At 38.7% G+C, this 17,095-nt stretch overlaps 2 protein-coding genes and 1 pseudogene across 4 annotated transcripts; all 3 read left to right on the top strand.

The window, feature by feature from the left end:
* Positions 1-1,060, top strand: LOC106294109 (annotated as a pseudogene).
* Positions 1,061-2,244: 1,184 nt separating this feature from the next.
* Positions 2,245-5,169, top strand: LOC106292858 (pentatricopeptide repeat-containing protein At4g21190). 2 transcript variants are annotated; one of them, XM_013728527.1, is made up of 9 exons: positions 2,245-2,386; positions 3,072-3,111; positions 3,210-3,258; positions 3,370-3,471; positions 3,778-3,879; positions 3,991-4,134; positions 4,254-4,466; positions 4,646-4,841; positions 4,959-5,169. In XM_013728527.1, the coding sequence occupies exons 1-9, from the start codon at positions 2,257-2,259 to the stop codon at positions 5,081-5,083; spliced, it is 1,101 nt and encodes a 366-aa protein (XP_013583981.1). In that variant the 5' UTR covers positions 2,245-2,256; the 3' UTR covers positions 5,084-5,169. The 2 variants fall into 2 exon arrangements, with proteins under 2 accessions (XP_013583981.1, XP_013583980.1); XM_013728526.1 differs by having other exon boundaries at positions 2,245-2,392.
* A 1,223-nt stretch (positions 5,170-6,392) lies between these two features.
* Positions 6,393-12,424, top strand: LOC106295510 (benzaldehyde dehydrogenase (NAD(+))). Of its 2 annotated transcripts, none has more exons than XM_013731432.1 (11): positions 6,393-6,641; positions 7,037-7,184; positions 7,536-9,140; positions 9,238-9,497; positions 9,653-9,862; positions 9,964-10,182; positions 10,271-11,236; positions 11,296-11,391; positions 11,466-11,564; positions 11,643-11,832; positions 11,933-12,424. In XM_013731432.1, exons 2-11 carry the CDS (start codon positions 7,049-7,051, stop codon positions 12,169-12,171), a joined length of 4,020 nt encoding a protein of 1,339 aa, XP_013586886.1. In that variant the 5' UTR covers positions 6,393-6,641; positions 7,037-7,048; the 3' UTR covers positions 12,172-12,424. The 2 variants fall into 2 exon arrangements, with proteins under 2 accessions (XP_013586886.1, XP_013586887.1); XM_013731433.1 differs by lacking the exon at positions 6,393-6,641 and adding an exon at positions 6,807-6,813.
* Positions 12,425-17,095: the final 4,671 nt, after the last annotated feature.

Raw genomic sequence — 17,095 nt, 5'->3', positions numbered from 1 at the left:
ATGGAATCACTGCACCAGAAGCATCATCAAACCATTCTTACACGATTTTCAAAATACTCGGAACAGATCCCAGATGATCTCATTACCGAGATACTCTTGAGATTACCGTCGAGATCTATAGCGAGATTTCGTTGCGTATGCAAGTTATGGGATTCCACAATCAGCCGTCAAGATTTCACAAAGTCCTTCCTGACAAGATCTTCTTCTCGACCACAGATCTTGTTCGCCTGCGGAAAGAATAATCTCAAATTGTTCTTGTCTTCCTCACCTCAGCCTCATCAAAATACAGATGAGAACTCGTCTTCTATAGCTGCCAATTATCATATGAGTTTGCCGTGTGGACGTTTCTATACATTAGGACATATCGGTTGTTTGGTCTATGTTAGAGAAGGTATGTCTTTGTGGAAGATATGTAACCCTAGCACTGGACAATGCTTTACTTTACCAGAAGTGAAGATATATAGTTGGATAAGAACATTTTTTGGGTATGATCCGATTGAGAAACAAGTCAAGGTATTGACAATAACAGGAGAACATGGAGAAGATAACCATCAAGTTCTGACATTAGAAACTGATAAAATGTCTTGGAGAACGATTGAATATGACACACCTCATTCTCCTATATCTGCTGGTGTATGCATCAGTGGTGTTTTGTACTACAGAGCTTATGAGCATTCTTTTCCCGACCCTTGTATGATGATCGTGTGCTTTGACGTAAGATCTGAGAAGTACAGCTTTATAAGAGTTAGGGAAAGTTCCCTTGGAGCAATGGAACCTGAAACGACAACTCTGATAAACTACAACGGTCAACTGGCCTCACTTGAGATGCAAAGAAGTTTTTCTGAAGCAAGTACAAGTTTTGACTTGTGGGTTCCACAAGACTCCGGAAAAGAAGAATGGTCGAAACATACTTACAAGTTTCCCATGTTGAGGAATGAAGCTATACACGACACGTTATACTTTATTGTAGGTACAAATGAAATTGTGTTAATTCCGAGAAAAGTATCCGACCCTTTTTATGTTTTTTACTACAATCTCGAGAGGAAAACTAGCAGAAGTGTTGAAATCCGAGGAATGAAAGAGGTTAAGGGTAAGAAAGTTTTCGCTTATCTAGACCATATAGAGGACTTGAAGCTTATGTAAGTGTTTGTATTTAATTTGTCTTTATCATAAGGACTGTGACTGAGGCCTGATCTTTCTAGTGGTTCTATATATTGCTTTTTTTTTTTAATATTAGTTAATTATCTTCGGTTTGTCTTTGATGTTTCCTCTTGTTCATTGGTTCATACACTATGGAGCTAAACAATCTCATTATTAGTCGAAGCATCCTCTGACAAACTCTCTTCGTTCAGCATGGTAGTTACCCCCTGGCTTTCGTCTATTTTCTTCTCTAATGAACCTACTAGTGCCTAAGAAGTAGTAGTTCTATTCATCAGATTAAGGGGACTAGTAATCTGAACATACTTAGCTGAGCATGTTTGATCCATTTGGGTTTATTTTGGTCGAGCTGCATCTGCAGCCTTCTCAGCTGAAATATTGCTCACGATCTCCTAATCATATGAATTAGGCCAGGCGTTTTTACTCCAAACCGAAGTACCTACCTAAACAAAAAAAAACGAAACCAGATCCAAACCGCTATACAAAAATATCTGAACGGAATTTATGAACTTAGTACTTTGGGGTTTGGATACAACCCGAACTGAAATCCGAACTAAGATCCAAAAATATCTGAAATTAATTAAATATTTTAATGCTTTCATATATGTTAAAGTAATTTAGATATTTTATTGTATTATAAAATTTTTTGTAGTTTATTTTATTTGTTATTTTGAATAATTTTTAGATAGTTTAGATAATTTAACTATTTTTTTTATTAGATTTGTGAATAATTTATATACTCTAATTTTTTTGTCAATTTTTGAGGTTTAAAAAATATATTTTTTGACAATTTTAGATATTGGTTATAATCCGATCCAAACCGAACCAAACTTGATATTTAATAAAATTCGAAATAGAACTTGTGAACATAATACCGAAAATTTAAAAATCCAAATTAACCGAACCAAAATTGACGGTCCGAACCCCCATGCCCAATATGAAACGTTCTTCAACTTCTCGTTAGGGGCCTATCGTTTTATTCTAATGGGCCTAGAGTTTTATCCTAATGGGCCTATCGTTTTATCCTAATGGGCTTCATTTTAAGAAGACTAAAAATGATTTCACAAACCCCATTTCCGCCTCCGGCTTCCAACTCCGATGGCGGGTTTCAGTTCTCTGATTCCTAGAACGCCTCTGAAACGCGCCGTTGCTAGAGCAACCGGAAACCTAACGGCGCCGTTAGCTACTGTTTCTTCCGCACGAAACCTCTTCACCGGATTAGGAGGAGGTAATGGTTAGTATTGGCTGATGAATTTTAATAGCACTGAGTTTGTTTTCCATCATGATTCTGTTAATGAGTTCGAACTTTGATCTGATTTGTTAATGTGTGCCTGGTTTGAATCTTTAGTTAAACGTTCGGTATCTATATAGCATGATTCAAAAGACTTCGTGAATTCTATTACTCTCTCCGTTTCATATTAAGTTTGGTTTTAGAGAATTTTTTTCTTTACAAAAAAAATGTTGTTTTCGATTTTCAATGCAAAATTTATTTTTTTATTGGTTGAAATATGTTTCACTGTATAGTTAATAGTGTTTTTTATAAGGCCTGTTCTTTTCGCAAACGCTGGCGACTAGCAGCGGCAACTGAAAATTACCCCTTTACCATCGGAAATATAGCGCCGGTGAGACAACCGAAACTTTTTTTTTCAGTCGCAGCGGCAAAACGCAGTAACTAAATCCGACGCTGAAAATATCAGCGGCAGCATCATCCCCTTTTTTCATCGTTGCGGCAAGCCGCGATAAATAAGTTTACTTTCAAGAGCCTTCATCTTGACTCCGTCAAAGTGTGATTTTGTTGCCGCGACCGCTAGTCGCAGCGGCAATGAAAAGAACAGACTTATAGTAAATGTACAAAATTAATTGTTTCCTTAATCCGTGTGCCGAGTGAGTAATTTGAAACTTAATTGTTGTAGGTGGTGAGCAAGGAATGTTTTCTCATTTCAATGGAATAAGGTATAATCCTTGGATTGGGTTAATTAGCATGATTTGTTTCAGTCATCCACGTGTTGGCTCGGAGGATGATGCTTTTTACCATTCGTTTTTTTTCCCAGTAATCATCACATAGCCATTCGTTCAAGTCCATTTCATCATCTTCTTGGGGTAAGTTTTCACCTTCGATTTTTTTTTTGGTCTTAACTTCGAAAAACACTATGCGCTGGTGTTTATATTAGATTCTATGTGTATTACATATCTCATTGTGCTATTTCTCAGGCCAACCAAACAAACAAGCCCGCTTTTTTAAGGGTCCAATCGATGAGCTATCAGTTTGTGGCTGATCCCCATTCATCTCATAGACGTTCTCTGGAAACTGAGGTGATTATAGACTACACTGGAGATTTGGCTTTGTGTTTTGTTGTCCTAGTCTTACAGTGAGCTTAATTTTATGTTTTTCTTTTTCAGAAAAGTCTTATAAAGATTCAAATTCATATAATATAAGTCTTATACCACGTGCATAATATATTCTCCTGAAAACGTTTGAATCCTCATTTAGTGGCCTTTAGCTCCTCTCAGTAGATTCGTGTAGTCAAATACATTTCTAATGATCAAAATAATTATTTATTCTTGCGTTACTTGTCGCTAACGAGATCCTTGGGATGCGTATTTTTCATCTTGATGTAGGACGAGCAAGATGTTGAGGAGGAAAAAGCTGAAACCCCTAGGAAGCATCAAACTGGGGAGAACATACCCAAGAAGGATAAAATAAAGTTTCTTGTGAATACTGTAAGCAAAAAAAAAAACAAGTTTAAATTCTTCAGATATGCCTTTTACTAATGGTTTGTCAGTGATGGTTGCTTGTTTGTATTGTCATTGGCTTATCTGTACAAACTGCAGCTTCTTGATATCGAAGATAACAAAGAGGCTGTTTATGGAGCTCTGGATGCTTGGGTTGCTTGGGAACGCAATTTCCCCATTGCTTCCCTCAAAAGAGTCATAGCTATTCTTGAAAAGGAACATCAATGGCATCGAATGGTTCAGGTATGTGTCACCCAAACACCGAAGTACATATCCTCTAGTTTATAGAAATTTTGAAAAAAGGTAGAACAGAATCTTAAAGAGATTCTTATTTCTTTTCTCTCATGTTTAATGGCTTGTAGGTAATAAAGTGGATCCTAAGTAAGGGACAAGGGAACACGATGGGGACATATGGACAGTTGATACGGGCGTTGGATATGGATCGTAGAGCAGAAGAGGCGCATGCTATCTGGCGTAAGAAATTAGGGAATGATCTGCATTCCGTGCCTTGGCAATTATGCTTACAAATGATTCGCATTTATTTCAGGAACAACATGTTACAAGAACTTGTAAAGGTTTGTTTTTCTTTTCCTTCGTTATTTGGAATTTATCTTCTTGGCTTTGCTCCTCATTCATCACTGACCCAACACTAAATAAAAGAGAATACTTTACTGAATTAGTAAAGTATTATGTCCTAGTTTTTATTTCGTGGATAACCTTGAACCTGTGTTGTGTTGTGTTGTGGGCTATGAAGCTGTTTAAGGATCTGGAGAGTTATGACCGCAAACCTACGGATAAAAAGATTGTGCAGTCAGTGGCGGACGCTTACGAGCTTTTAGGAATGCTTGAGGAGAAAGAAAGAGTATTGACTAAGTATAGCAATCTGTTTCTCGGTACAGCGTCAGATGATAAATCAAGAAGATCTTCAAGGAGGAAGAAGAAGAAACCAGGTAGGTGATAGATAGATGATGGATATCCCTCCAACCATCTAAAACCATTGATATTTTCTTGCACAAAACCGCTTGATTTGTAACTAAGTGGTTAGTTTTTTTAAAAAAAAAAATCAGGAGTGATGGATCCTGAAGCAACCACAGAGGATGCAGCAGAAGATGAGTTACAAGAAGGGATCGAAGAAAATGTGGAAAATCACCAGGAATCAAAAGAAGCTGCCGCTGAGAAACGATCCGAATAAGTTGTGTACTCACTAGTATTATAGTAGTGTTGTATCAACTGAACTAGAACAATATTTTTGCCTATTTGATTAAGTTTTATACATCACTATATAACAATAATAACTAGATTAAGACCCGCGGGATAAATATTATATATATAAATTATTGTTATGTATTTTATGTTCTTACATATTATGAAATAATAAATATATATTGAATAATTAAAAGTCAGTAACTATTACATATATAATTAAATTGGTGCGAACGTATAAATCAATTTTATTAATCCAAACAATTTTATAAAATTTTTTTATAGAATATGTAATTAAATTTAAATGATATTAACATACATAATATATTTTTAATATTAATGTCTATTAAATGATGCTTTCTACTCATATGTTATTTTTATCATTTGTATCTTTAATAGCAAAAACTTAAAATTTATCAATGTTAGTTCAAAACTTTTATCAAAAAAAATTATTCAAAGTAAATTTTGAAACTAAAATATTTATTTATTCAATATGGTTTATAGTTTAATTTAGAATGATATATATACATATATATTTTAAATCTTAATGATTAATTAAATTAGACTTTTATTTATATGATTTTGTAATCATTTGTATTTTGTCATAACAAAAATTTTAAACCATGGATCGTAAAATTTGAATGTGAGACTTTTAACAGTTTTAGTAATTTATAGTCGTTTTTTAAAATTCAAAATATAACATATACAGAAAAATCTAATTTTTATAATATGGTTATTGTGATTTTTTTTAAATTATTTTAATAGTTTAAAATTAAACAAATTTGATAAGATACATTAATTTTTTATCTGATCTTTATTATTCAAAATCATTAATTGTCATATATATTTTAGCCACATTAGGCAATTTCATAATCTTTATTTAAGGAAATAATAAATGACATTAATAATGAGATGGTTAGTTTAATAAAAAGCTTATTATATAATTAAATGGACCAACCTATTTCTCTAATAATTTTAAAAATCATCGTAGTGATGACACGTAGGTACAAAAAGAAGTCGTAATGTTTCGCATATAATATACAGGGGATAACTAGAGTAACAAAACAAAATTCTCTTAACCAGCCGTACGATATTTAATCAAAAATATTAGTTTCAGAATTTCCGGTTATTGAAAAATAATTCAAATTTGGTTTAGGCATTTTCCTACAGGTTCCGTTCAATCAATCACTCCTAGAATAGAATGGAATAAAAGAAATCGGTTCTAATCAGTTTTAATCAGTACGGTTCGGTCCGGTTCGAATCGGTTAGATCAGATTATCCTACCGAAAATAGAAAGTTTACTTCGCTTAATGTGCACGAGGTTGATGGCGATGGCGACGGCGATGGTGATGTTGATGGCGAGTTCCTCTTTGCCGTACGTGGTCGTTGGAAAGCTCAAGCTATGAAGAATCGATTCAGAGCTTTGAGGAGGACTGTGTTGTGATGAGAGATCGTCCATATCTCTTTGGCGGCATTCGCAATACAGAGATGACTCATCAAAGAGGGAATCAATCAGCGTCCCAATACCACCGAAAGTCGCAGTTTAGGCAAGCAGCGAAAGAGAGAGAGAGAGAGAGAGAGAGCAATCGTTTTCACCTCTTTCGTCAACACTAGAATCCCATTTGAAACGGAACTTTTCTCTTATTAGATCGTGTTTTTCAATTTTGGAATACAATCCATCTCTCATCATCACCACCTCTTGAATCAGCATATCGCGTTGTTGTAACTCATCTATACGTAGAAAACTCTGCTATTATTAGTATTGACGTTTAGTGTGGACTTTCTTTCTCTCTGCATAGCTTAGTGTCCTATCGTGTCGAAATTGCTATGTGTCAGTCGTCACACTATATAAATAAATAATCCGTTTTTTTTTTTTGCAGTCACCGCTCTCTTGGAAAAAGATTAGTAGCTAATTTATTGTCTACTTCTTGTTTTGGTTTAGTGTGGCAAGAAAATGGCGTGTGAAGATTTGGTGTTTGCTGTTAACGGAGAGAGATTTGAAGTCTTTTCCGTTCATCCTTCTACTACTTTGCTTGAGTTCTTGCGTTCCAGCACTCCCTTCAAGAGCCTCAAGCTCAGCTGTGGCGAAGGTATCTTTTTCGTGCTTTTATTTTATTCGGTTTGTATCATGTGCTTCTTCTATGTTTGAACCTCAAATTCATATCTAGAAGCTTCTTGTGATAATATATATGAAGATTCTTCAGTTTCTATGAGTTGGAGGATTAAAACTTGTGTCTCCACACAAAAAAAAAAAAGTCATGATTTTGATGTTTGAAATCCGGTAACAGTTTAGATAAATTGTCTACTTGCTCTTTCCTTTTGGGAAGTCACTCCGTATGCGTTGACGTTTGGTGTTCATGTTCAATTAGAACGTAGTATTTTTGAGTTTGTGTATGTGTGTGTGTGTTTCACTCGTTGACTCAGTTAGATTTTTCGTGCAGGGGGTTGTGGTGCTTGCATCGTGATTCTATCAAAATACGATCCAGTGTCAGACAAAGTCGAGGAGTATTCTATAAACTCTTGCCTGACCCTTCTTTGCAGCGTAAATGAGTGTTCCATAACCACATCCGACGGACTAGGAAACACCGAAAGAGGTTTCCACCCAATCCACAAAAGATTCGCCGGGTTCCATGCCTCACAATGTGGTTTTTGTACCCCGGGGATGTGCATCTCTCTTTACTCCGCTCTTTCAAACGCACATAACTCCAATCCTCCGGACTACCTCACCGCTTCTGCAGCGGAGAAGTCTATTTCCGGAAACCTCTGTCGCTGCACCGGTTATCGTCCCATTGCCGATGCTTGCAAGAGCTTTGCTGCAGATGTGGACATAGAGGATTTGGGATTCAACTCTTTCTGGAGGAAAGGGGAAAGCAGAGAGGAGATGCTGAAGAAACTGCCTCCTTACGATCCTGATAAAGATCTTGTCGGTTTTCCGGATTTCTTGAAGGCAAAGATAAAGCGTCAGCATAATGTTTTGGATCAGATGAGGTATCATTGGAGCACTCCTGGTAGCGTCGAGGAGCTTCAGGAAATATTGGCAACAATCAACTCTGGCGGTGATAGAGGTTTGGTGAAATTAGTTGTTGGTAACACGGGAACAGGTTACTACAAGGAAGTGAAGCAATATAGTAGATATATTGATATTAGCCACATCCCAGAGATGTCAATGATCAAGAAAGATGACAGAGGAATCGAAATTGGAGCAGTTGTTACCATATCTAAAGTTATCGATGCTTTGATGGATGAAGATACGTCTGGTTATGTTTTCAAGAAAATAGGTATTCATATGGAGAAGGTGGCCAACCATTTTATCAGAAACTCAGGGAGTATCGGTGGTAATCTGGTGATGGCACAGAGCAAAAACTTTCCTTCCGACATAACCACACTTTTGCTCGCTGCTGATGCATCTGTGCATACGATGAACGCTGGGAGACACGAGAGGCGTAGGATAGGTGAGTTTCTTGTGTCGCCTCCAATAATAGACACTACAACTGTTCTTCTAAAGGTTCAAATCCCTAGCTGGACGGCTTCTTCCACTACTGGTTTACTTTTCGAAACCTATCGAGCTGCACCTCGTCCTTTCGGAAGTGCACTGCCTTATCTCAACGCTGCTTTCTTAGCGGTAGTCTCTCACGATGCATCGTCAAGAGGCGTCGTTGTGGACAAATGCCGGTTGGCATTTGGTTCTTTTGGTGGGTATCATTCAATCAGGGCGAGGGAGGTTGAGGATTTCTTGACGGGTAAATTACTCAGCCACAGTGTTTTATTTGAAGCTGTGAGGTCACTCAAAGGGATCATAGTGCCCAGCATAGATACCTCGTACACTGAGTATAAGAAAAGCTTGGCCGCTGGGTTTCTCTTTGATTTTCTTTATCCTCTGATCGAGAGTGGCAGCTGGGATTCAGAGAGAAAGCATGTCGATGGGCACGTCGTTCCAACGTTGTCTCTGCCTTCTCTGTCATCTGCGCAGCAGGTGTTTGAAAGTAAAGAGTTTCAACCTGTTGGTGAAGCCGTTATCAAATATGGAGCTGAAATGCAGGCAGCTGGTTAGTACTATATTGTTGCTTATCGTTTTTAATGGTGTTGAAAGACTCAAACCAGAAATGCTTTTAGATCTTTAGTCATTATGTTCTGTTTTTCCAGGTGAAGCTGTTTACGTTGATGATATTCCATCCTTACCCAGTTGTCTACATGGAGCATTCATTTATAGCACAAAGGCATTGGCTAGGATAAAGAGAGTTGGTTTCATAGGCAATGTGTTACCGGTCGGAGTTTTGGCAGTTATTACTTTCAAGGATATTCCTCACGCGGGGCAAAACGTTGGTTACATATCTATGTTTGGCACAGGGCTTCTATTTGCAGATGAAGTTACTATATGTGCCGGACAAATCATTGCTCTTGTGGTAAGTTCAAATTCTAACGTCTTCTTTTGTGATGCACTGAACTCCAAAGAGAATACTAAGAAAAATAGAATACCTTATATGTATAGTAAATGAAATTCAAAGATTCTTTTTATTGTCTTTCTTGAAGATTTAGTCCATTTATGGTGACCTCTCAGGTTGCAGACACGCAAAAACATGCAGATTTGGCAGTAAAGCTTGCAGTAGTTGAGTACGATTTAAAGAACGTAGAAACACCAGTATTATCTGTGGAGGAGGCAGTCAACAGGTCCAGCCTTTTTGAGGTTCCTTCCGAGTATAAACCTGAACCCGCTGGCGATGTTGCAAAAGGAATGGCTGAAGCTGATCGCAAGATACGCTCAGTAGAGGTATGAGAACTCTCTTTCTCTCGCCTCACTTCGATCAATTCAAATAAATTCTTTGTAGTACATTCTTACAGTCATGCGTACTGTTTGATTCGGGTATGCAGTTGAGACTCGAGTCACAATACTTCTTCTACATGGAGACACAAACGGCACTTGCCTTGCCAGACGAAGACAAATATTTAGTGGTTTACAGCTCAACTCAAGCAAGCGAGTACACACAAGCAGTGATTGCTACATGCCTTGGGATCCCAGAGAATAACGTGCGAGTCATCACCAGAAGACTTGGAGGTGGCTTTGGTGGAAAAGCTATAAAGTCAATGCCTGTAAGTGTACCATCTTCTTTTCTAGATATAAGTCATTAAGAGAGATCTCCATTGTAATTTTATATTAATGCTGTTGAGATGATTTCAGGTTGCGACAGCATGTGCACTCGCTGCACAAAAATTACAGCGCCCTGTAAGGATTTACCTCAACCGCAAGACTGATATGATAATGGTTGGAGGAAGGCATCCCATGAAAATAACTTACAGTGTTGGTTTCAGATCTGACGGTAAACTCACAGCACTAGAGACAACTATGTTAATAGATGCAGGAATAGATGTGGATGTAAGTCCAATACTGCCACAGAATATAGTGAACTCCCTGAAGAAATACGACTGGGGTGCGTTGTCATTCGACATCAAAGTGTGCAAGACAAACCGTCCGAGCAGAACGTCCTTGAGGGCACCCGGTGAGGTACAAGGCTCATATATCGCTGAATCCATCGTTGAGAATGTGGCATGTTCCCTGAACATGGACGTGGATGTCGTGAGAAGGATAAACGTTCACACTTACGAAAGCCTCAGCAAGTTTTACACGGAAGCTGCTGGTGAGCCTGATGAATATACTTTGCCTTTGTTATGGGACAAACTGGAGATATCTTCAGATTTCAAGAGAAGGGCTGAGTCAGTGAAAGAGTTTAACGCTGGTAACGTATGGCGCAAGAGGGGAATTTCTAGAGTACCCATCGTCTATCACGTTAAGAATAGGCCAACTCCCGGGAGAGTAAGCATTTTGGGGGATGGTTCGGTTGTGGTCGAGGTTGCGGGTATCGAGATGGGGCAAGGGCTATGGACAAAGGTGCAACAGATGGTGGCTTATGGTCTTGGTATGATCAAGTGCGAAGGAAGTCAAGATCTTCTCGAGAGAATACGGCTTCTTCAGACCGACACACTCAGTATGACTCAAACCAGTTACACTGCGGGTAGCACAACCTCCGAGAACTGTTGCGAAGCAGTTAGGCTTTGCTGCGCCATCTTGGTGGAGAGACTGAAAGCTACCATGGATGAGATTCTGGAGAACGCTCGATCCGTGACATGGGACATGCTCATTCAACAGGTATAACCTTAACATCATTCTCATCATATGTCAGGTATAAACTAATGTGAAAACTGCAGGCAAATGCTCAATCTGTGGACTTATCAGCTCGTACTTTTTATAAGCCAGAGGCCTCTTCTGCAAATTATCTAAACTACGGAGTTGGAGCTAGTGAGGTGAATCTTATTATAACCCATCATTTTAGCCGTTCCCTTAAAAGACTAAATCAGTAACATATACTGTGATGTAGGTGGAGGTGGACATAGTGACAGGAAGAACAGAAATTATAAGATCAGATATCATTTACGACTGTGGAAGAAGCCTTAATCCTGCTGTTGATTTGGGACAGGTAATAAGTTTGGTTGTGGATTCTTGATGTTCACTTTTATTGATTGTCCTTTTTTCTTTTTTTTTTTCTGGTGAAAAGATTGAAGGAGCGTTTGTGCAAGGGGTCGGTTTTTTCATGAATGAAGAGTATACAACAGATGAAAACGGGCTAGTGATTCAAGAAGGCACATGGGACTACAAAATCCCTACAATAGACACAATCCCAAAACAGTTCAACGTTCAGATTCTCAACAGTGGTCATCACAAGAGCCGTGTTCTCTCCTCTAAAGGTTTTTATTGCTAGAATTGTTTTATTTTTTTCTCCTCTAAAAGGTTTAGTCTTATGATTCTTTGTAATGCTGAATCTGTCTCCAACTACTTCTGATGCAGCTTCAGGTGAACCTCCGTTGCTTGGGGCTGCTTCTGTGCATTGTGCTACAAGGTCAGCCATAAGAGAGGCTCGGAAACAGTACTTTTCTTGGAAGTGCGTTAACGGTGGTGATCGCAGAGACGATTCTGACATTGGTTTTGAGTTGCCGGTTCCGGCGATTATGCCGGTGGTGAAGCAGCTTTGTGGCCTTGACAGCGTTGAGAAGTACTTGGAATGGAAAACGTGTCCTTTAAAATAAAACTTTGATGTGTGGATTGATTACCGTTTGTACTATTTTATCAAATAAATTTGGCATGCAAGTAACTTTGTGTAATATATGAGTCCACTCATTACATCGAATTGTACGGTTTCACTAGATTTCAGTTTTAACAGAACCGTAACCAAAAAGCTACATGAATATAAATTACATGCAAGTTGCATTAAAATACAACAAAATTAAATATCACCTCCTTAATATCTCCAAATTGTACGCAGAGAAGTCGGTTCTGATATTATTTGTATTCCGTTTAGATATTATATTTGTAGTATGGGATAAGTATATATACTATAATATTCAACTGCGTGGGAATAAGCAATAACTAGTAAGTAAATTGTAAACCACATAATCCCATGTAGAAACTCGTGTCCCTATTAGAGTGTTGTGGTTGTGGTCATTACTCGTTACCGACGTACCTAATACCCGTTTTAGTTTTTTTTTTTTTTTTTTAACTTGGGGTATTCCAGACCCTCGGAGAGGCCCAGACTAATTCCCAAGAGAAGGTGTAGCCTACGGATAGACCCTCTCTCCGGATATTCAAATGGACCCTAAAGCATAGGTCCATATCCGTGTGGATGACATGAATGGACAGTTCGCCTCCGCCTGGCGTCGAACCCGTGAGCATGACAATTGGTCTCCAAGGTCCTAACCAACCGGACTACCTCATCGCGTTTTAGCTGAAGTAGAAAACTTTGCTTTCACGTTCATATTTTTCTTTTTCTTTGTCCAAAAAAAATCGTTAATATTTTTCTTTTTCTTTTTATTTTCGAAAATATTATTCGACTAAATAGACAATAGCAGGACTGTTTTGCTATTTATCTTTACAAATAAAAAATAGAGCAACGTACCGAAATAATCCAATTATAAGTGGATGTGTAATCACACGACAATATATATACTTGGATGAGTAAAACCGTCAGTGGTTTTATGACTTCATCTGAAACTAGCTACTAATTAATTATTACCTCTCAAATATTTTATACAAGTACGTAGCAATTGGTCATCATATTTAATGATTTTTGTTGGTGTAACATATTTTTATAAAATTAAAATTGAGTCACTAAATTATATTACGTAGTTAGTCATTAGTCATAAGTCATAACTTGGATTCACATTAGAACCGAAGCAAGCAGACCCACTCTCGTGTCTTTGATCACGTGGAACCGCGTGAATCAGCGGCGCAATTTGCATTTTTTTTTTTTTTCACTTTAAACATACCATTTCACTTGTACCCCGAACAAAGTTCTAAACCAACATATTACAAGTCAGATACCAAAAAAGAAAGGATCAACCACCATCGAAGGCAACACAAAAAGGAAAACACAACTACCATTAACTTAGCCAAAAAGATCAACCATCCAAGAAGGATAGCTTGTGGCCACATACGATTGAGGTAAATCCCATACAACCACACTCTGAGCTATACGGTAGGCTCCACAGATCAAAGACCTATCAGCTTTTTCCAATTTCCACTCAGGAATATACTGGAGAGAAGATAGGATTCTGTTCGACATCCACCTAAACGATGGCCAAGCAGGCGGTCTGATAACAGCTCCAACTAACTCTTTTGAATCTCCTACAAACACTATCTTCGAGAAGTGAAGACTCCTCATGCTTTCAATAGCCCATACCCAAACTTGAACTTGAGCCTCTCTCAATGATGGGATATTAGTGAAAGAACATCTACTGTGAAGTAATACAACTCCTTTATGGTCTCTCACCAGCCACGCTGCTCCACATCTTTGGTTCCTTTTGTCCCATTCAACACCTATATCACATTTTTTCCATTGATCAGGAGGCGGCGACCATTCGACAAGATTATCTGAAGGGCTAACAGGGGGGGTTCGTCTCAGCAACATTCTCCACAGCTTGAGCTTGGGACCAATCATTCATGTCATTAAACGATTTTCTTACTACTCCTAAGGCCTCAAACTCTAACCCTTCAAAGATAAGGCTGTTTCTATTTTTCCAAATTCTCCACAACAGCCAAGGAAACACATTCCTTAGATATGCAGGAATTCTGAAATTCTTCTGGCCAGCGAGAAGAAAATTGATGTTCTGAAAAATGGAAGTACTAAACCCCTCATGAGGCAAAGGAACACCAGAAACTGCCCAAACAAGTCTAGCATAGGGACAAGTAAACAACAGATGATTTTCAGTTTCACCATCCATTCCACAGAATTGGCATCTATTATCAACCTGCATCCCCCGAGAAGCTATTCCATCAGCCACCGGCAAAGCGTTAGACACAATTTTCCAAAGAAAGATTCTGAGCTTTGATGGAATAGAAAGATCCCAAATGAGCTTCTTTAGCGGGTTAATGGACGGTAGAGCTTCAGCCTGTCTCCTAACCTCAGAATTAGACAGTTTAGAGGCTAGCCAATACCCTGATTTGGCCGTGTACGCTCCACACGCATTATACTTCCAGACTTTAAAGTCCCTAGATCCTGGCACAATTTTCATCTGTGAGATGAGCTCCACGTCTTGAGGATAAAACAGATCTCTCAGCAAACTCATGTTCCAACTCTTAGAGTGTTGATCAATCAGAGCTGCTACCTTCAAATCCAAATCAACGAAAACGTTTTTCATCAAAGGAATTCTCATTCTATCACCATCTTCAATCCATGGAGTGGCCCATACAAGAATATCTTCACCATTGCCTATCATCCATTTGAGTCCTTGATCCAGAAGCTCTTTTCCGAACAATAGGCTTCTCCAACCGTAAGAGGGTCTGGCACCTAGTGTCGCTTTACCAAGATTTCCATCCTGAAAATATCTGCTCTTTATAAATCTCGCATAAAGAGACTCAGGGTCGTTTAAAATCCGCCAGGCTTGTTTTGCCAAAAGAGCCTGGTTGAAGAGTTGCAAATTTTTGAAACCCATCCCACCAAGATGCTTAGGAAGACATAATTTCTCCCAACTCACCCAATGAATTTTCTTTTTGTCTTCCACTGAGCTCCACCAAAAGGTCGCCAAGGCAGAGGATAAATTGTCACAAGTGGTTTTTGGAAACTTGAAGCAACTCATAGCAAAGATAGGAGATGCCATGGCTACTGACTTGATCATCACTTCTTTTCCACCTTGTGAAAGTGTCCTGGAGTACTAATTTGACAAGTTCTTCTTGGTTTTGTCTTTGATAAAGTTCAACATCTCAATCTTTGAGCCAGAGAAGCACTCAGGTAACCCCAAATAAGAGCTAGCCCCTCCTTCATTAAAGATACCTAGCAGAACCCTTAATCTCTGTTTTAAAGCCTCATTCACCTTCTCGCCAAAAGTAATGGATGACTTTGAAAGATTTATCACTTGCCCTGTTAAACTCCCATAGTAATGCAAGATCGACTGCAGTTGCTGACATTGGGCTTCCGAAGCTTTAAGAAGGAATAAACTATCATCAGCAAACAGGAGATGATGAATTGTCGGACCGTCCAATGAGAAACTGATCCCGTCAATCAGACTTCTCTCTTCGGCTTTGTTCATCAGGTGGGTTAGTCCTTCAGTACAAAGGACAAACAGGAAGGGAGAGAGAGGATCTCCCTGCCTAAGACCTCTCTCTGGTGTCACCAATCCATAAGGCTGTCCATTGATAAGAACAGAATAGTTTACCGAAGAGATGCAGAACATTACCAATGCAATCCATTTGATATCAAACCCCATAGCTTTCAAGAGAGCTTCAACATATCCCCATTCAACTCTGTCGTATGCTTTCGACATATCAGTCTTAACAGCTAGGAACTCATTAGATACCACCGGATGAGTCCTCAGGGCGTGAACAGCTTCATGAGCGATCAAAATGTTGTCAAATATCAACCTGTCTTCCACAAATGCTGACTGGTTCGGTGCCACTAGATCAGATAGAAAAGGCTGAAGCCTCGAAACCAAAATCTTGGAGATTATTTTATACAGCACCGAACACAAGCTTATAGGACAGAGATCAGACATCAAGTGAGAATGAAGCTTCTTTGGGATCAGACAGATTTGCGTGAAGTTCCATTGTTTAGGGAAAGACCCTGAATTGAAAAAACCTTGAATTTCCATCACGACTCTAGGACCCACAATATCCCAATATCGCTGAAAAAACAATCCAGTCATACCGTCAGCGCCAGGAGCACTGCTCGGCTTAATAGCAAAGGCTGCCCTCTTAATTTCATCTTTGGTTACCACAGAAGTCAGAAGGCCATTCATTCTATCAGTCACTCTAGGAGCCATCCCACTGAATAAGGAATCAAGGTCTGAAGGTTTCGAGGACTTGAAGAGTTTAGAGAAGTATTTTGTTGCTACTTCACCCTTTGAAGCTTCTCCTCTAACCATGTTCCCACTGGCATCCTGGAGTTTCTCAATATAATTCTTGTTTCTGTCTGTTTTAACTGAAGCATGGAAGAACTTGGAATTTCTGTCTCCAAAGGCATTCCATTGATCTCTGCTCTTCTGTTTCCAGAAGCTCGATTCATCAGAGTAGGCTTTTATCAACTGGAATTTCAGGGAACTTAGAACAACAGGCTTAGGGTTTCTGCTAGACATAGCTGCATCAAACTCTTCTTGGATTCTTGATATTCTGAGCTTAGAGTTCAAATCTGAAGAGCGTTTCCATCTACTCAAAGCTTTTCTACAATCTCTGATCCTATCTGCCACTGAAGCTCCAAGACCATTGCAATTAGTAGACCAAGCATGCCTCACTGCCTCCTTAACATCCGGTCTATGGAGCATTCTTTTATCAAATCTAAAGGATCATCTGTATTTTTCATGAGAGTCCATTAGGCTTAACAATACCAGGCGATGATCAGAGCCTCTCATTTCCAAGAAAAGTTGAGAGGCTACTGGAAATAAGCGAGACCAAGCCTTATTTCCAAAAACTCTATCCAACCTGCTCTGAATCCAAAGAGTATTTCTTCTACCTGCCCACGTAAAT

Source organism: Brassica oleracea, chromosome C5, assembly GCF_000695525.1.
Source record: "Brassica oleracea var. oleracea cultivar TO1000 chromosome C5, BOL, whole genome shotgun sequence".
NCBI classification, from domain to species: Eukaryota; Viridiplantae; Streptophyta; class Magnoliopsida; order Brassicales; family Brassicaceae; genus Brassica; species Brassica oleracea.
This window is presented reverse-complemented; position numbering and strand designations above follow the sequence as displayed.